Here is a 17,500-nt window from a genome sequence, read left to right as displayed (position 1 = left end):
GCTTTAATTGTTTGCGGAGCTGGCAGCACTTCAACAATGAGGACACAGATTACATTTTCTCTGCACATTGTACACACACACACACACACACATGATCTTTGCAGCCTTCAGCGGTATTTAAATGGAGAAGTACTGATATTAAGGAAGAAATAGGCATCATGCGTGGGTGTGTGGGGCGTGTGTGTCAGTCGCAGCAGCTGTAATGGACCTCCAGCGAGTCACTCCGTCAAGTTACGCAACAACAGTAAAAGCAGGGACGCTTGTGCTCGCACACACATACACACACACACACTTGTGAGTGATGAGAAGGTAACAAACATATCCCACCCGCGCACACACGCTTTTCTGAACTTGTTATATAACAGATGACGAGCTGCTGAGTTGACAGATGCATTAAAGGAATCAGCGGCCACTTTTGATTGACAGCTGTAAATGGTCACACACATCCTCTTCTTTGAGACAGGACATTTCCTAACAACAATAACAGCTTTGGCATTTCAGCCATTATAGAGAGCAGCTTCGATTCAATACAGCAGCAGAACAATATTATTAGTATTATTATACTCATATTATTTATAATATTAACCCCCAATTCAAACTTAGGCATGTTTTCATTACCACACCATTACGTCTTTTGGAACTTTTATACTGAAATTAAACCCACATCTCTCTGTTATTGTGTGAGTTTTTGGGTTTCTGTGTTCGATCAGTGTCGTCTTTGTTAATCACTTTTCGTAATGATTGTTGTCGTTGTGTTTCAGAGCCCTTTATGAGGAACGGCCGCCCCCCCACCTCCCACAGCATGCACTCCTTCCTCCACCAGTACACAGGCTCCTTCAAGAAGGCCCCCCTCCGCCGGCCACACAGCGTCATCGGGGGCACTCTGGGCTCCTTCATGGCCATGCCACGTAACGGCAGTCGCCTAGGTGAGAAACACACGCCCACACGCCCACACGCCCACACACACACACACACACACACACACACACACACACACACACACACACACTTAAATCATCCTTGCTACACACACACACACACAGATATGGAAGGAAGCGTGTGTAGTGTGAGTACAAATGGGACCAGGGAACAAACAGGAAATGTGTCACCGCCATGACACTTCCGCTCTACCTTCTCACATTCGCCAACGCGCTCTTGACATAGCTGACTGGGTGTCGCTCTTGTGAGGCAGCTTGTCTCTTCCCTCCTTCCTCTTCCCTCCCTCGTTATTTCACTCGAGGGTGACAGCTGATGGGGGGGATTCAGTCAAATATGACGCAGCCTTCCTGCGCGAACCGTGTCATCACATCGGATCTGTTGTCAGAGTGTCGGAGGGTTGGGACATCCCTGAGTGTGCCAAGATGATCCAGCTGACAATTTTGTAATAGATACAGTTGTCAATAATGGTCGACTGTTTTGTACAGAACCTGCATCAATCAGGTTGTTAACATGTGTGTGAAAACTCAGATTAGTCCAGTCCATAATATGTCTTTCTTTTTTTTCCAAACACCATGTAAACAGCAACAGCAGCTCAAAATTGGAACAAAATTGCCAGTGTATTCAGACAAAATTGCCGGTGTATTCAGAGTAGGTGTGTGATTTGCATGATTGACAATTGAGGTCAATCATGTCTCAGATCCTCTGGTGGAAGAAGTTGCGGAGGCAGGGTGCTGGGGAGCATCAAGTAGGAACGAGGAGGGAGTCAATCACATTCCCTCCATGATTCCAACCACCCTGCAATCTTACAAACTGCTGATTTAAGCTTTTTAAACAAATAATTGCTCTTATTGCTTAAAGGCTGATTTATTTCCATATGGCACAGCTGAGATAAACAGCATCTGTGCAGTAAGTCTGTTCAGCTTTGCGCCAGATTGCCTTACTATTTATGGTTTCTAGCAGCAATGTGCAGGTTTTTTTCAAGCCCTGGCTCTCCGATTCCCTCAGCTAGTGTGTATAGATCACATACAGTCTAGGGCCTGCAGAGCCTTTAGGTAGCTGGCCTACATAGAAGGACTTGAAACTGAAAACAGGACAGTAAAGTGGGGCGGGGATGCACAACACATTGCTGCTGCCCTCTGCATGCTTAAGTGGGACAGAGTGACAGCGAAGGAGAGAAAAGGGTCAAGATAAGAGGGAGGGGAAGAAGGGAAGGAAGGATGTGTGAAGACGATCAGGAAATCGAGATGGGTGGAGAGTAGAATCCAGCACGGTACGAGGTACGAGAAGATAAGATAAGAGAGACCTATATGCTCAGAATGAGAACAATGTAGGAGAGAGATGAAGAAGCGGATTTTGAGACGTTTGGTTAGCAGGAGGTAATGGAATGATGTGCAGAGGTGAAAATAAAATTGAGAGCAGCGACGTCAGTGAGTTTTGGCAAGGAGGAGAGATAAGAGATAGCGGGAGATAATGGGGAGGTATGTGAAAGTAAAAGGAATTTGACAGGCAAAGCAAGTAGGGCAAATGAGATCATTGGGAGGGAGTCGAAAGAGGTTGGAAGGAGGCAAAGACAGAAGTGAGACAAGTGGGAAGAGAAGCTCTGCAGGGTTCTCAGATGTGGAGCGCAAATGTGTGGAACAAAGGAACGGGAGGAAAGGGAAGTGAAAGAACATGTTCATTTCTCAAGGTTTTTAAAGTGAGCAATAATTGGGCCAAGAAGTAAATGTGAAGCCCACAGAAAGTGAAAGAGATCTTATGGAGGTTTCACTCATGGAGGAGAGGAGTTGGAGGAGACTGGAGCTGGAGGAAAATGGGGCATCGGCGAGCCCTTAAAGCAGTCTGTGCTTGAGAGAGGAAGCAATTGGGTTAGGAGCAGGTAAGGGAGGGAGGTGAGGAAAAGGGACAGGAATGGAAATCAGTGGAACGTTCAGAGGTGAGACAGGGAGTTCTCCTCTCTTAGGGAAGCTGAAAGACTCATATCTAAATGGAATTCTGTCGTGGAAACAATGTAAATAAGGACATGTGTAAAAGATATCCTCCCCCCTGCATGGCTCTTTAACGCTGCAGAAAAGTTGCACATCTGTGTGCATTCACACCATCTGGAAGGTAAACAGAGGGACAAGCCGAGTGAAATGGAAGAGGTTGACACTCTGCTGGAGTGTGAAACACTGAGAATAGATTACTTTCTAAAAATGGCGGCCATTTATGATCTGGCGAGACTTTGGTTTTGAACCAGACATCCACAAAAAGGTTCAGATGTGTGGCTTCAGTCTGTGGCTGTACCACAATGTAATGTGAACCAAGAATACGTGCAGATAAGTGTAAAAGTCCTCAGGAGTTCAGTATTTAGCAAAATGATCCAGATTATCAAATTTGGAATAGCTTCAGCGTTTATAATATATAATTAGGTTTGTTACTTCTCATTTCTCTGCTCTTGGGTTTGATGACAGTGTTTGAGTCGCTGACACACTGATGACAGAGGGGGAAACTGCTCAACTAACCATGGCTACTCATTAACTATGTGTGTGTGTGTGAGAGAGAGAGAGTGTGTGTGTAGACGAGGGGGAGCATGTAGTTTGGTGGTAATTTTACTGGCCTGGAGGAAGCAGAGCAGGTTGGGGCTGTTTAGTGTTTTGCCTTGTGGGAGTGTGTGTGTTTGGGGGGGGTTAGAAATATGGAATATGGTGCTTATTTTAAAATGTATGGCAGTTCACCCTGCAAAGCTTTATATGTCCCCCCCCCCCCCCCCCCTTCTGATTTCTTTCCATAAACATCTGAAATAGCCACTGTGCTGTCCAGAACCACGATTGTGTTTGTTTATGCAGATTAAATTGATTGTTCCTCCCTCCGCTCCGTCTCAGACATTGTGCACGAGAACCTGAAGATGGGCTCAGACGGAGAGAGCGACCAGGCGTCGGGCACGTCGTCGGACGAGGTCCAATCTCCGACCGGCGTCTGTCTGCGGAACCGAATCCACAGGCGGATCTCCATGGAGGTCAGACACGTACACACACACACACATTAGACACACACACATACACAGGACAGCAACACAAAGTGAGCGCTAATTGCAAGAAATGAGCAAAGGAGGGGGGGGTCTACATTCCACTCTACATCCCCCCTCTTCTTCTTCTTCTTCTACTCTTTACCTCCAGCTGTTCTCCTCGCTTGTCTCCCTAATGGGCTCTGGGTGTCTGGGTGCGATGACACTGATATCTGTGGCTGCTGCTGCCGCCGCGCTCCCTAGGGGGCCAGGCAGCGGTCGGCAAAGCAACGCGGGGTGATAATCTCCGCCGTAACCACAGTGATTTTCCACGTGCTGCCCCGTCTGGGTTCGGCTCGTCAACGTGACAGAGAGCATGCTGGGATAGGAGTCTCCTTTGTTCCCACCCTGCAGCCGTGTATGAATTAACGTCATTCAAACTCCCCTGGCATGAAAACAGCCCCTCAGTAATTCAATTCAGTTTGCTGCTGCTTGGTGTTACTGTGCCACGACAGGGCAGCGGCACAGGCAGGAGCTGTTCTGCCATCTCTGCGTGATTTCTAAGGCGTTTCCAGGCCCGATGGAGACGTAACTGAGAACTTTGCCCCATCTCATCTGTCCTGGTTCTTTTTTTACCAGGTCAGCTGATTATCATGATGTTTTTTTTTCTTTTATTTTCCCATCTGCAGGTATTTTTTGCTCCCATGACTTTCTAATGCTTCATGCCTCGGGCCAAAAATCGCTCTTTTCCCCAAATCCTTTACTTTCTCATCCTGCTGATTACATTTCCATAATAAATCAACGGTTAAAATCTGTTGCAATATGCATTAATCGCTTTTTTGTAAATAAAACGATGGTAAATGTTTGTGTAAGTTTATCCTGCGCCACATTTAGACTTCCTCAATCATTAATCTTTCTAAATGTTGCCCGGAGGAAGTTTGACTATGAAAAAGAGGCCCGTGTATCAGCTTGGAGCCATCCTGCCCCCTGCTGGCCGAGGAGAACACATGCCAGTGAACTCACCTGGGACAACAAGTGACGTTTGCTTTTCACAATCACTGACCTCATTTCTTCCTCATGGAGTGTTTACCAGAGAGGCTCTCTCATGCATACACACACACACACACACAAAGCATGTTTTGCTCCTCTTCTGCTTGTTTTGACACTGCTGGATGATTTAATGAGGCTGTATTGTGTCAGTAAAGAGGTTAATGGCACAGCAAGGGCTCTTTTATTGATTCCCATTACCTGATACACAGCCTTTCAATTTCTGATTCGTGTTGCATTCACACTGCAGCTGCAAGTGGTGTTTTTGTCCTGTTTGCAAGATTATTTCAGGGACATTTTTATAGAAATTGAACAGGCAGTAATAGAAATGAAAACATGCTTGTTTACATGGGGCGGATCTGATGGATCTGATATTTCCTCAGCTACAAACAAAATCTACAAAAAGTGCCAGTTGTCAGAATTGTGTTAGAATGGGAGAGTACGACTCAGTAATTGAGGAAAATTTGATAAAAGCAAAACTAAAACTGTCTTTGATAAACAAAAACATGCGTCATCTCTTGTTTCTATTCTCCTCCCCCCTCCTCTCCAGTCACAAATATGTCAGTTCATATCGCTGTCCAGACATGGTCGTCTTTTCATTCTAGAATAGATGCGATCGCTCGTGCCAAAATGGAACGTGTGCATCAGCGTGTCGGTATGGGCGGGGAATATGAGCTACAATCAATACGTGCATTAATAAGCACATGTTGTGACTTTTTTTGATTGTGTTTGTGTTTTCACGGTCAAACACAATCAGATTCCTTTTTCGAGAAGGTTTTGCTGTTTGTCTGGCAGCGGCGTCTGTGATTTTTTTCCCCCCTCACGATTAGATGGTGATCGACCTGCCTTCTTCCCTCTCATGGAGGAGGAGGAGGAGGAGGAGATGAGAGTGGGTTATTTTAGACTCTGTATGGGTGTGTGTGTGGGCGTGTGTGTGGGGGTGGACATTGTGTCTTGCTGCCCGCTGCTGAAACATGTTCCACACCACATATAGACTCACAGCGGTATATTTTCTCTCTGCACTCTGTGACATGTGGCAGATTGCAGTGTAAGCAGCATTCGGTGGCTCATGACCAAAATTGGATGTGGTTATATAACGCCGGATGTCACACTGTGACAAAGAGCCCGAAGTTTTGTCCTTTAGAAAAATGTTAACCCTCTTTAGAATAATGATAAATGGGCACAAAACTGAACCAATGGGTGAGAACCAACACGAGTCCAGCGTAGTTTACGTGTCTCGTCTCTCTCATCAGGATGTAAATGTGTCGTCACAAGATAAAGGTGATGATTTTTGTTCTATGTGTGTTTTGAAATGTGTGTCTTTCTTGTTCCAGGACCTCAACAAGCGCCTGTCGCTGCCGGCTGACATCCGGATTCCCGACGGTTACCTGGAGAAGATGCAGTTGAGCAGCCCGCCCTTCGACCAGCCGCTCAGTCGCCGCTCCCGTCGCGCATCGCTGGTGTGTATGTGTGCGTGTGCGCGCGTGTGTGTGTGTGTGTGTGCGTGTGTGTGTGTGCGTGTGCGTGTGCGTGTGCGTGTGTGCGCGTGTGCTAACTTTATTGCTCTGCGGCGCTCACATTCCTGTTACCGAACTCCCCCATCACTAGTTACCATGGCAACTCCAGGCCCGGTGTGAGCCTGTGCAGGATTGATGTGGCGTCTCTTCCTGCAATCAGCTCCTAACACTCTGCTGTGCATTGATCCAGACTGTCGTGTTAACATCATGTTAACAACACGGACGCCTATGCTTGCAATATTAAATGAAAATAAAGGTTTCTAAAACATTGGGGTAAATTGCTAGAGTAAAATCCACTCTACAATACACTCTATATTATGCTATACTATAATGTATAAAATTGTGTTTCTAGCTTTAACACAATCACAGTTTAATTCTGCCTCTTGTCTCTCCTCCCCTCAGTCTGAGATCGGTTTTGGGAAGTTGGAGACGTACATCAAGCTAGACAAGCTGGGAGAGGTGAGGAAGGACGGACAAAACAGTCCAGCTCTGCTTTTTTATTCAGTCTGACCCAGGGACAGTTTGTGAAGTAGCAGTTGTGATTGTCTGGCCTTCAGGGTACCTACGCCACCGTGTTTAAAGGACGCAGTAAGCTGACGGACAACCTGGTGGCACTGAAGGAGATCCGTCTGGAGCACGAGGAAGGAGCGCCATGCACCGCCATCAGGGAAGGTAATGAGCATTTCCCTCCTTCTCAAGGTACAAAGGCTCCTTCAAGCATAAACATCCACAATAGGGATGTTTTTGTTAACTGTGATGCATCCTGTCAGAGTAGATGAAGGTGTTATATGCATACTTGTTTAAGTGTTTTGAGTGTTTTCTACATGTAAAAGTCTGCCGTTGCCTCTGCAGTGTCGTTACTGAAGGACCTGAAGCACGCGAACATCGTGACGTTACACGACATCGTCCACACCGAGAAGAGCCTCACACTCGTCTTTGAGTACCTGGTAAGAGAGACGCCGCTTGGTAGTAATACTTTCATCCCAGTAACTGAGGCATAAAAGAGAGAGAAAAGTGAGATTTGTGATAGAATGAGCAGACTGTCGATGTATAGATGTCCGATGCCTCTTCCTGTGCAGGATAAGGACCTGAAGCAGTACATGGACGACTGTGGGAACATCATGAGCATGCACAACGTGAAGGTGAGAAGCTCCCTCACTTCATCTCTCGTCACTCTGCCACGTGCGTCTCTCCGTCTCTCACCTCAGCTCTTACACTTCTCTTACACTTTTTTTCTCATTCCCTCGAACTGTGTGTTAATCTTGCCTTGTGGTGTCAGGCAGAATATTGCCTTCTACTGTGCAAAGCCTGTAGAAGCCAAAAGTAGAAGCCAAGCCACAAGTCATCTAGTATTTTAGGATTAAAGCTTTTTTAATTGTATATATTGATAACAGGGAATCTTTGACATGTCTTTCCAGATCTTCCTGTTCCAGATTTTGCGAGGGTTGGCCTATTGTCACAAGAGGAAAGTCCTCCACAGGGACCTCAAGCCCCAGAACCTTCTCATCAATGAGAAGGGAGAACTCAAACTGGCCGACTTCGGTAAGAGATAAGTCAGAGATGTTCTCGCTCCGGCATGGGAATTCCGGACAAGTAGAATTGTATTCGGTCGCTTCACATCTGTTTATGTCTGCGGTGGGTTGCCAGGTCTGGCGAGGGCAAAGTCGGTCCCGACCAAAACCTACTCCAACGAGGTGGTGACTCTTTGGTACCGGCCTCCCGACGTTCTCCTGGGATCCTCGGAGTACTCAACACAGATAGACATGTGGTACGAGTTATTCCTGATGTTCTTACTTCTACTGCTACTGCTCATACATCTGTGCTACAGCGATGATAGTGGATGTGTGTGTGTGTGTGTGTGTGTGTGTTTACAGGGGTGTTGGCTGTATATTCTATGAGATGGCTGCAGGTCGGCCTCTGTTCCCCGGCTCCACCGTAGACGACGAGCTCCACCTCATCTTCAGGTTACTGGGTGAGTGACTCCAAGCCGCAGCACACGATGTCAACTCACACACACACACACACACACTCATAACCGACACCTGACATCTGGTTGTGATGCTCTGGACTCACACAGGTACGCCCACAGAAGACAACTGGCCAGGAATCTCATCCATTGAAGAGTTCAAATCATACAACTTCCCCAAATACAAAGCACAACCGTTCATCAACCACGCCCCCAGGTACAGCTGTGTGTGTGTGTGTGTGTGTGTGTGTGTATATTCTGCCCTGTGAGCATTTCCTCCTGTTTCATCACTAATTGTAGTTCAGTTCCCCCGTCCTCCACTTTCATCCCTCGGTGCTCAATTCTTTCTCTCAATCGTGGTAGAAACGCTTCACTTGGCTGCACAGGCACTCTTAAATGTGTGTACATGCACGTGTGGGCGGCTGTCTGTCTGTGTACCGCGGGCAGGAAATCCTGTAGAACATTTCACAGACAGCGGTCCACTTCCTTCCTCCCCTGAGCCTCCACATTCCCATCAGCCCTTGCTGTGTGCTGAGAGTAAACTGTCGCTCTTCCTGTTGTCTCCTGCAGGCTGGACTCAGAGGGCATTGAGCTGCTGCTGGCTTTCCTCAGAGTGAGTGCTCACTTTCACAATACCCACAATGCACCTTGTGAAGCTGAATATTTTTCTGTTCCACATTTTAGTTTTCTTTTAGTTTTTTAACACCGGTAATAAATAAGTACAAATATTAATATGATAATACATTATTGTAAAATGTGTACCTGCAGTACCAGTTGTTGTCAGCAGGAGGTATAGGGACCCTGAAATGTTATATTGTTATTGCACCACAGAAATTGTAATAAGCAGTAACTCGGATGGGGGTTTAGCATGAAAACGCAACATTAAACCACAACAACCCCGGCGGCAAACAAGCTGGCTGATATTTCCTGTTTTTTACCGACTGTAGTACGAATCCAAGAAGAGGATTTCAGCCGAGGAGGCGATGAAACATTCCTACTTCAGGCAGCTCGGCATGCGGATCCACGCGCTGCCAGAGAGTGAGTGACCCACAAGAGAACAACCTGACGGCCGCGGGGCTGTTTGTAGTCCAGGTTGTGTTTGTTTATGTGCTTGTTTGTCATCTGAGGTTCTCCTCTTGTGTCACAGGCATCTCGTTATTCACATTAAAGGAACTGCAGCTGCAGAGAGACCCTGGGTACAGGAACTCGTCATACCCAGATTCAGGTGGGTTAACAAACCTAGGATGATGTCATATGTGTATGCATGGTAATGAGTGGAGAGATTATTTTCTTCAATGTTTATATTTTCAGTCATGCCTTCCACTGTATCACTGTTCACCCTTAAAGAGTGACGTGCCACATTCTAAATATCGATTAGTTATTGATGACTGATGGTGATACCTTGTCTTAACTCCATTTTCCTCTGGAACAACAGTGCCCCCTACCTGTTTTGTGAAGGAACACGTAACACCTTTTGTACTTATGGTCATAAAACCATCTGTGGAGTAATTTGACATTCCACCGATGCATGTTTCGCACAGCGCCTTCGACATGGTGCAAATGCATTGTGGGTAAAGTGTTAAAAGCATTTATTCACCTCTTGCAGGCAACAGCAAGATCAACAGGAGGCAGAGCATGCTCTTCTAGATGCGGAGGAAGAGGAAGGACTCCACTCTCCCACATCACCGACCTCCGACCCCTCGCAAACCGCTCCCCGCATGATCCCACCTCCCCTCAGACGGACCACCCTACCCACACACACACACACACACACACACGCACGCACAAACACAGACACCTCCTCTGTGAGCGAGTCACTCTGGGTCCGGGTTGGATTTCTCAGAGACTGTGTTTATTTATTGGGGGGGACATCGGGGTTGAGGTTGGATTTGTTTTGCTGCTAAACTACTACTGTATTTAACATGTGGTGTGTGTGTGTGTGTGATCGAGTGTGTGTGTGTGTGCGTGTGCATGATGTAAACTTGGGACGCCATGCACAGTCGACCAGTCCGTAAGGCTACTATTGTTTTCTCTCTTCTCCTGAATTCGATTCTTTGGCTTCGGCTGAGTCATGGTTCCGCAATGTTGTCCTGTGACGCTGTGATCCAAGTTGTTGTTCGCGTTGTCATGCTTGGAAACCGTTTCTTTCACCTTTTTTTTTTATCTATGTAAATCTATCTAAATCTATTTGAGTTCATTTTCTTCAAGCTTCCATGACTGAACTCTGCCACAGTTTCCAGCTTTTGGAGAAACTGGGACCAAACGGTTCTTTTGGTTTTTTCCACAATCTCAACATTTCAAACGGACTCTGGTCTCCTTGAGGCCTCGTTGTCCTCAGTGGGGGTCACGCCAGGATCTCAACGGGAGGGCGCGCGGTGGATCACAACAGTTTGGAGTCAGCGGGGTAAGAAAGCACAAAGTCCTGACCTGCCACATTGTGAGCCGCCATTCTGGGACCAAAACTGGGGAGGAAGTTAGGGGGGAATAACAGCAAAACGAGGTTAAAGCACAGATGACGGGTGGAGAAGGAACTCCGCAGCCTAACAGGAAGTCACGTGATGTCCCGCAGGAAGCCATCAAGCTGTCCTGACTACCATCCCCAATCCACCCTCCTCCAACACAAAACTCAGCCATCTTCTGTGCTTCTTCTTTTTCCCTTTTTAACGCTACTCTTCTTCTCTATGTGTGTTTTGGAGATCCTGCTGCAGTAACTCTTTTCTTTTCTTTGTTGTTGTTTTGTTTTTGAACCTGCACTCGTGCGTGTGCGTGCGTGTGCGTATTTGGAATCAGGGACCTGGAGTTTACCCGACAGTATTAAGATGTGTTCCGTTTCTGTGGCCTCTCCTTGTGAAACGCGGTGTCGTTGTGGCATGTTTTTGAGAGGGTGGGGGGTCGGGGGGAATACCGGGTGTATATTTTTGGGGTTGGGGGGTTCAAAAACAAAATGGTTGTTTTCCACTCTGGACAACTGCCCTCTCCAGCATTTGTACATGTTTAGATAAAAGAAGAAGAAGAAAAGATTTCAAATTGAAATTTTTGATTTTACAGGCCGCTCTGTTGTTCGCAACTGACAGTGACGCTGCAGATGAAGCCGGCTTAGAACTCTCACTTTTGATCGCATGTTCACTGACTTAAGGGGGAAAATCTCTAAATTACTCAGACATTCCTCAGTTGATTCAGTTACACTGGATTCTTCTTCTTCTTCTTCTCCTCCATCCTGTGAAATAACTGGACGGCAACATGGAGTTTCCAGCAGCTACAGTGTTGTTTAATAGCGGAACCAGTTTTTGATATAAGACATAAGGCAGTAAACTTTGATGTCTATGGTGAAAACCCATTCATAGAGAAGATCATCCATCCGTAGAGGAGGCAAAGACCAATTTGTACACCCACAGAAGCAAAATATAGACTAGAATAGAGTGCAGCGATGTGATGTACTCCTGTGATTTTTACCTGCTTCTGTGATTAAGGCAGAAAACGGGTGGAATTAATATGATTCTGTTTTGCTTAATTTGCTTCCGAGAGGATTTATGCCAGGCGAAGCAATGGATGTCCAGAAAGCCTGTGACGCATTTGAGTAAATTGGCTCTGATTGTGATGTTTACTTCATCTTTTAAAAAACAGATTATTGCCTTAATCAAATTAGAATCTGACCAAAGTTTGAACATGAATGTAAACTGGGCATTACTCTGTTTTCCAACAGAAAAAAAGGGAAAGGAAGAAGCACAAAAAGCAGGCAGACAGAGAATTGGTGCTCCCTAAAAAATGATCAATCACCAAAAGACTCCTGGAATTAGGAAACAGGAGGGGGAATTTTCCTTTAGTTTCAGCTCTTGCGCTCCACACCCAGGAGGACAAATTCCAGAACAATTACCAACATTTTCCCCCATTTAGACAGCATTTACAGTGGTGTTGCCACATCCTGGTACAAGCATCTAATACCATCAATCCAGGATCAGCAGCTCATAGTGTTTAAACCTTTTCAAATTGTAATAGAGCTAAATAAAAACCAGAACAGCGTCTATGTACTGTAGCTGCTGATAGATTCCTCAAGCTTCTGAAATATTCAACCCCAAGGTGCCATTTACAGTACATCAAATCTGAAAGAATTGTGTATTTGTTTATCACTTGGTACATATTTCTGTAACGTAAAAATACACTATTAACAGCTGGTTGCAGCAGTAACATGCATGAAAGGAGACTTCTACAATGGCTACATATTTGTTATTATTGAAAACTGTACCTTTTTCAAACGTATGAATGATGTGACTTTTATGTGAACATGTCTGAGTGTGTGTGCGCGTGTGTGTGTGTGCCTGATGCATGGAAGGCCTGCTGTGTATTGTGAACTCGACCTCTCTGAAACACTGAGCTGTCGGTGAACAGTTGGTGTGTGACTCTTTTTACTGGAACTATTTATTTCTCATAACCATCAAAGTAAATTTAATCTGTTTCATAAAATGTTTCTCCTGCCTGTCTGTGATTTCTGGATGAGAATGTGTGTGTACAGTACAGAATGGAGTCCAGTAATCTTATGATACATGATGTATTTGTACTACTAATTCCTGAGGAAATGACAGTAATCACAGCGTGTTGTTAATCGCCGCATTTGCTGATAAGCAATCTGAACTTAATGAATGATTACTTGCACTTTTCCTCGATTCTTTGGCAATCGCTGAATGGGGCCCTATGATTGGACAAACCCCAGCCCCTAAAAGAGGCCCGTTGTTGTTGTTGACCCATATTCCTGAACAGAACGCCGCAATTGACTCCTCCGCTTTGGCTCCCACACCCCCACCCAAGCAGGAAAATTACTAAAACACAATTTACAAGTATAAAAGTTACATAGTTGAAAATAAAAAAAACTGGCTTGTGATGTTTTAACAGTGTGTCTAGCAAGTAATAGAAGATTAGAATCAATATTTGAATCAATAATGTCCCTACAGGCTTGTAATATTTGTTGCCATAGAAACACACACAGTGACAGAGTTCTGCTGTACAGTCACACTCGATGCCTCATTTTATTCCAAAAAACATTTCTTTCAACTCACAACAGCATAACGAGAAACAGGCAAATCATTGAGAATACACTTTCATCACATTCTTAAAAAAATATCCCCACAGAGTCATTTTACAAAAAGCTTTTGTGCAATATTGACCTGGACTTGAGTCTGTATAGACCTGATTTAAAGCTTAATACATTTACATGATAGAAGGCACAGCTGGCACAGTCAAGCATAGTGCTTAATGAAGCATAACACTAATGGTTCACAGCATCAAGTCCACTTGTCAAAGCCATACAAAACACAGAAAGAAGCCTCCAGAGGGGTTTTAACACCCTGTGCTCTGACTAGCAGGCATCCTGCTAGGAATCAGAAAGAGATCAGTCGTCCCACACAGACGCAGCCCACACACGCGCTGCTCAAAGCACCCTAGTCGTCACACATTTCTGGTGGGAGTGATCTTGATATGTGTTGTTTTATGTACACTTGAGTCTTGGGCTTATTAATGACCACTATTGTCCCACAATGCAATGCAAAAAGGAAAGATTGTGTGATTGTCGAGGGGGAAATTTCCATTTCCCCCCCTCTTCTTTTCAACCCAGTCTGATCGGCTTCTGGATCAGCATGGTTGCAATTTCCCACAATTCCTGTGAAGCTGATTTCTCCAGACCTGCACAGTTTGAACTAGCAGTGCCACTAATGAGATGAATTGGAGCTGGAAAAATAATACAAAAATTACCAGAAGTGACATTCAGTCAGTCAGTCAGTCTGTGTCTGCTCATGCCAATGAAGGAACGAGATGAGACGTGAAATGAGATGCGGTTTTGATGCATCGTTGACCAAAGTGCTGATGTGAGTTTTAATCTCAGCAGTTTTACTTATTAGGTAAATCCCAGTTATAGTTGAATGATATGAAAATGATTTTACTTACAAAAGTTACAGAAGATTCAATCTGTTTTCAACCATAGTGTCCCATCATAATCTATAGGCTGTTTCAGAGACTTTGACACCATGAAAAATGAATGTGTCGGCTGTAGAAATGTGAACTATCTATACAATTCCAGGTCAAATCTTTGTCAACGTAGAAAGAAAAGTCAATGGCAAATACTCTTCTCCGAGAGCAAAGCTCCAGAGTGTCGCTCCTGCTCCTTCATGTGAATAAACGCGAAGGAAAAAGGTTTCCGATGAGAGGAAACCAGACTCCTGTGTGAGAGCAATGAGGCCCATCTGTCCCAGTCCGGCCCCGCTCAGCTCGGTTGGGTTTACGTCGTCGTCAGGACTTGTGGAGGCTGGAGGAGAGCAGCAGGGACGCAGGGACATCCAGGCAGGGCAGAGGTACTGGGATGGGACCGTTCTGTAGGGTGGGAAACTACAGGGAACACCACAGTTAGAGGGAGAAACATCAAAATAATGATTAATCTCAATAAAAGTTTTAACATCACTGTTTTCCAACTCCATTAAAGGAGAGGTAAATACATCCCTGTGCATCCTGAGTGTAAACATGACATTTTAAGTGATGTCTCTTTAAAGCCCTCTTCCTTCAAAACTTCCCTTGCTCTGATTGTGGAGCCAGATCAGGTCACTCGCTCACACACCTTGTGCTTTGTGAGTCTGTCTAACCAGGTATGTAATGAAAGTAAAGGCCAAAACAATCTCTCCATATTTAACTGCATGTAGGACAAACACAGCAGATTCAGTAATGTGATCATTGGGATTTAATACAAGATCAAAATCCAATTTCCCAAAACAGGAAACTAACATCTTTATATGTTCTAATGAACAAATAGAGACAACAGAAGCTGCTGCAACACATGATTGTTTGTGTTCAATAACATTTTGATACATTCTAGCTACATTCCCTCATTTCTCCTTTTTTTGAATATTCAGTTTGAGCTGTTCTCCTCCTGTCCTGACTACTGGTGCATCATGGGTGAGAAAGAGACGAGTGGGCGGGACCGCTGACCACACGACGCCCACCCCCCATCCCCACCCCTCGACAACCCCTTCACCAACAGGAAGTCGCCCCCCACCCCCCTCTCCTCATCCACCCCGGAACGGAAACATCTGTGGCTTATTTTGAAACCCGTGCACACAGTGAATTACACATACACACACACACAGACACACACACGTACACCGAGGTAAAAGCGTGAAGTGACTGCAGCGATGGTGAGGTTGATACGGAAACGTTTTGCTGTAAACACACACATACAGTCAAACAGAGATGTATGATCCATCAACAAAACACTGATGCATGTTAAAAAGGTTGTGTCCACCATATCCAGAACAGACTTTACATAATTATGCTTAAATCTGTTTTACTCTCTTTTTGATGGTGCAAGACCAAACCTGTTTGATCAACAGCCCAGCAGTAGGAATTACTGGCATAATAATGGAGCAAATTCATTCAAAGTCTTATTAGAGCAACGACGCAAACGCCATCGATATCAGGTTTACTGTTTTTTTGCTGGACAAAGACAAAGCAGTAGTAATGAAAAAAATGTCAGTGCAGTAATTCCAGCCTTACCTGGAAAAGAGGGGTGTGGCCCTGCAGATGGGCGGGGCTGAGGGGTCCCACAGGGCTCAGGCTGGACCAGAAGTGTATGCTGGAGAGCAGCGAGCTGGGAGTGAGCAGCAGACCAGACGGCGTCTACGCGGACAAACAGCCCAGAGTGAGAAGTCAGAGGATAAACACACCGGCGGGCGAAAAGTGCTGTTTTCTCTGGAAAGACATCCCTGCTGGGGCTGAGGCTAAGCGGTCGTGTCATCAGTCAGGCTCAGCAGGCATCGTGTTGATTTATTCGAGAACATTAAAAAGAAGCCACGTCTGCCCTCTAGTGAACTCACTTGCCAGACCACATTTAGGTCCCAAAGCTCCACACAGGCCTGATGTTGGTTCCTACTGACATCTCTCCCTTCAGATTCCTCTTTTGTGTGTCACCTATGTTTGCTTCCTCTCACTTCTCCTGTCACCAAAGCATGAGACCGTGTTCCACCAGAAGATCCAGGAACTATAAGTACAACAGTTCCTTGTGCAACATTGTATTTACTTTGTCACAGTACTGTAAGTATATGCAAATAAGGAAGCAGGGATCGCAGCTGCTGTCCTGTTATTCAAACCTCTCAGTCTGTACCTCTGTGGTGTCTCTAGCTTCGCTTCACCGCAGGAATATCACCATCAATCGGCTCGCTCACCTAATCTGTGGAACTGGTGTTAAGGTGCTGCACGGCATTCAAGTTTTTGGGGATTTTGAATTATGTAGAAACTATATTTTGGACTGACAACAGTCGTACAATTGTGTCCCCTTCTGTCTATCATACGCTCAGTCAGGATGTCTAGTTTGAGGGTCTAAAAAAAGCTTCAACTGTCCGGTTTGGTTGGCGTTTTGTTGCCAGTCCCCAGTAAATCAGAAGTCTCTGAAACATATGGCTCCACTTATGAGCCTCCCTCCTCCTCCTCCTCCTCCTCCTCCTCCTCCTCTCTTTCCGCTCACCTCTTTTCCACCTCCTCCCTGTCTACTAGTCTGTCCACAAAGAGAGTACAATGTGTGTGTGTATGTGTTGGGTGCTTATGTACCTGGGTGGTGAGGAAAGCAGAGGTGAGGGAACCTAATGGCAGGGCTGGGCTGTTGAGGGCGATGGAGTCAATGTCACTTCCTGTCAGGAAGAGGGAGGGGTTGGAGATTTCCAGGCCTTTGGGTTTCCTGGTCCTCAGGGGCCCGCTGTTGGCTAGGCCCCTCCTCTGCGGAGTGGACGTGCCCAGCTCCCGCTCCCGCTCTCTCTGACCTGACGACAGATTGAGCGGCTGAGCGCCTTGCTCAAATTCGTCTGTCTCCGTAACCCGGCCACGCCCTCTCCACATTGTGTGGGTGGGGCTTTGCGGTGGGGTGGAGGAACAAGAAGAGGAGCGAGCCTGCCGAGGGGAGGGTCTGGATAACTGGGACGTCTCGGTTGAGGATGGGGGCGGGGTGGAGGGGAGGGACGAGTGGCCGCGGTTGGCTATGAATCGGATGACGGAGGAGGTGTCGCAGTGGCGGTCGGCCCT

The 17,500-nt window shown here is 45.9% G+C and overlaps 2 protein-coding genes across 4 annotated transcripts in view; one reads left to right on the top strand and one right to left on the bottom strand.

Moving 5' to 3' along the window:
• cdk17 (cyclin dependent kinase 17) overlaps window positions 1-12,924 on the top strand; it is a 25,085-nt gene extending 12,161 nt beyond the window's left edge. The window contains exons 3-17 of the mRNA XM_076152803.1: window positions 762-926; window positions 3,801-3,934; window positions 6,304-6,429; window positions 6,889-6,945; window positions 7,044-7,158; window positions 7,339-7,433; window positions 7,566-7,628; window positions 7,905-8,028; window positions 8,134-8,254; window positions 8,361-8,458; window positions 8,564-8,669; window positions 9,023-9,065; window positions 9,400-9,490; window positions 9,600-9,677; window positions 10,059-12,924. Of these exons, the coding sequence (XP_076008918.1) occupies window positions 762-926; window positions 3,801-3,934; window positions 6,304-6,429; window positions 6,889-6,945; window positions 7,044-7,158; window positions 7,339-7,433; window positions 7,566-7,628; window positions 7,905-8,028; window positions 8,134-8,254; window positions 8,361-8,458; window positions 8,564-8,669; window positions 9,023-9,065; window positions 9,400-9,490; window positions 9,600-9,677; window positions 10,059-10,099 (1,457 nt within the window). The 3' untranslated portion in view covers window positions 10,100-12,924. The remainder of the gene's footprint in view (window positions 1-761; window positions 927-3,800; window positions 3,935-6,303; window positions 6,430-6,888; window positions 6,946-7,043; window positions 7,159-7,338; window positions 7,434-7,565; window positions 7,629-7,904; window positions 8,029-8,133; window positions 8,255-8,360; window positions 8,459-8,563; window positions 8,670-9,022; window positions 9,066-9,399; window positions 9,491-9,599; window positions 9,678-10,058) is intronic.
• A 561-nt stretch (window positions 12,925-13,485) lies between these two features.
• elk3 (ETS transcription factor ELK3) overlaps window positions 13,486-17,500 on the bottom strand; it is an 8,219-nt gene continuing 4,204 nt past the window's right edge. For all 3 annotated transcript variants that reach the window (XM_076152831.1, XM_076152824.1, XM_076152816.1), the window contains exons 3-5: window positions 17,033-17,500; window positions 15,983-16,105; window positions 13,486-14,824 (exon numbers count right to left, since the gene is read on the bottom strand). The exon at window positions 17,033-17,500 is cut by the window's right edge and continues 240 nt beyond it. In XM_076152831.1, coding sequence (XP_076008946.1) covers window positions 14,729-14,824; window positions 15,983-16,105; window positions 17,033-17,500 — 687 coding nt within the window. In that variant the 3' untranslated portion in view covers window positions 13,486-14,728. The remainder of the gene's footprint in view (window positions 14,825-15,982; window positions 16,106-17,032) is intronic.

Source organism: Genypterus blacodes, unplaced genomic scaffold (genome assembly GCF_046128005.1).
Source record: "Genypterus blacodes isolate CSIRO-AG114 ecotype Tasmania unplaced genomic scaffold, CSIRO-AGI_Gbla_v1 ptg000007l_1, whole genome shotgun sequence".
In the NCBI taxonomy this organism is placed as follows: Eukaryota; Metazoa; Chordata; class Actinopteri; order Ophidiiformes; family Ophidiidae; genus Genypterus; species Genypterus blacodes.
The sequence above is the reverse complement of the archived record's forward strand: the minus strand, read 5'-3'. Positions and strand labels throughout refer to the sequence as shown.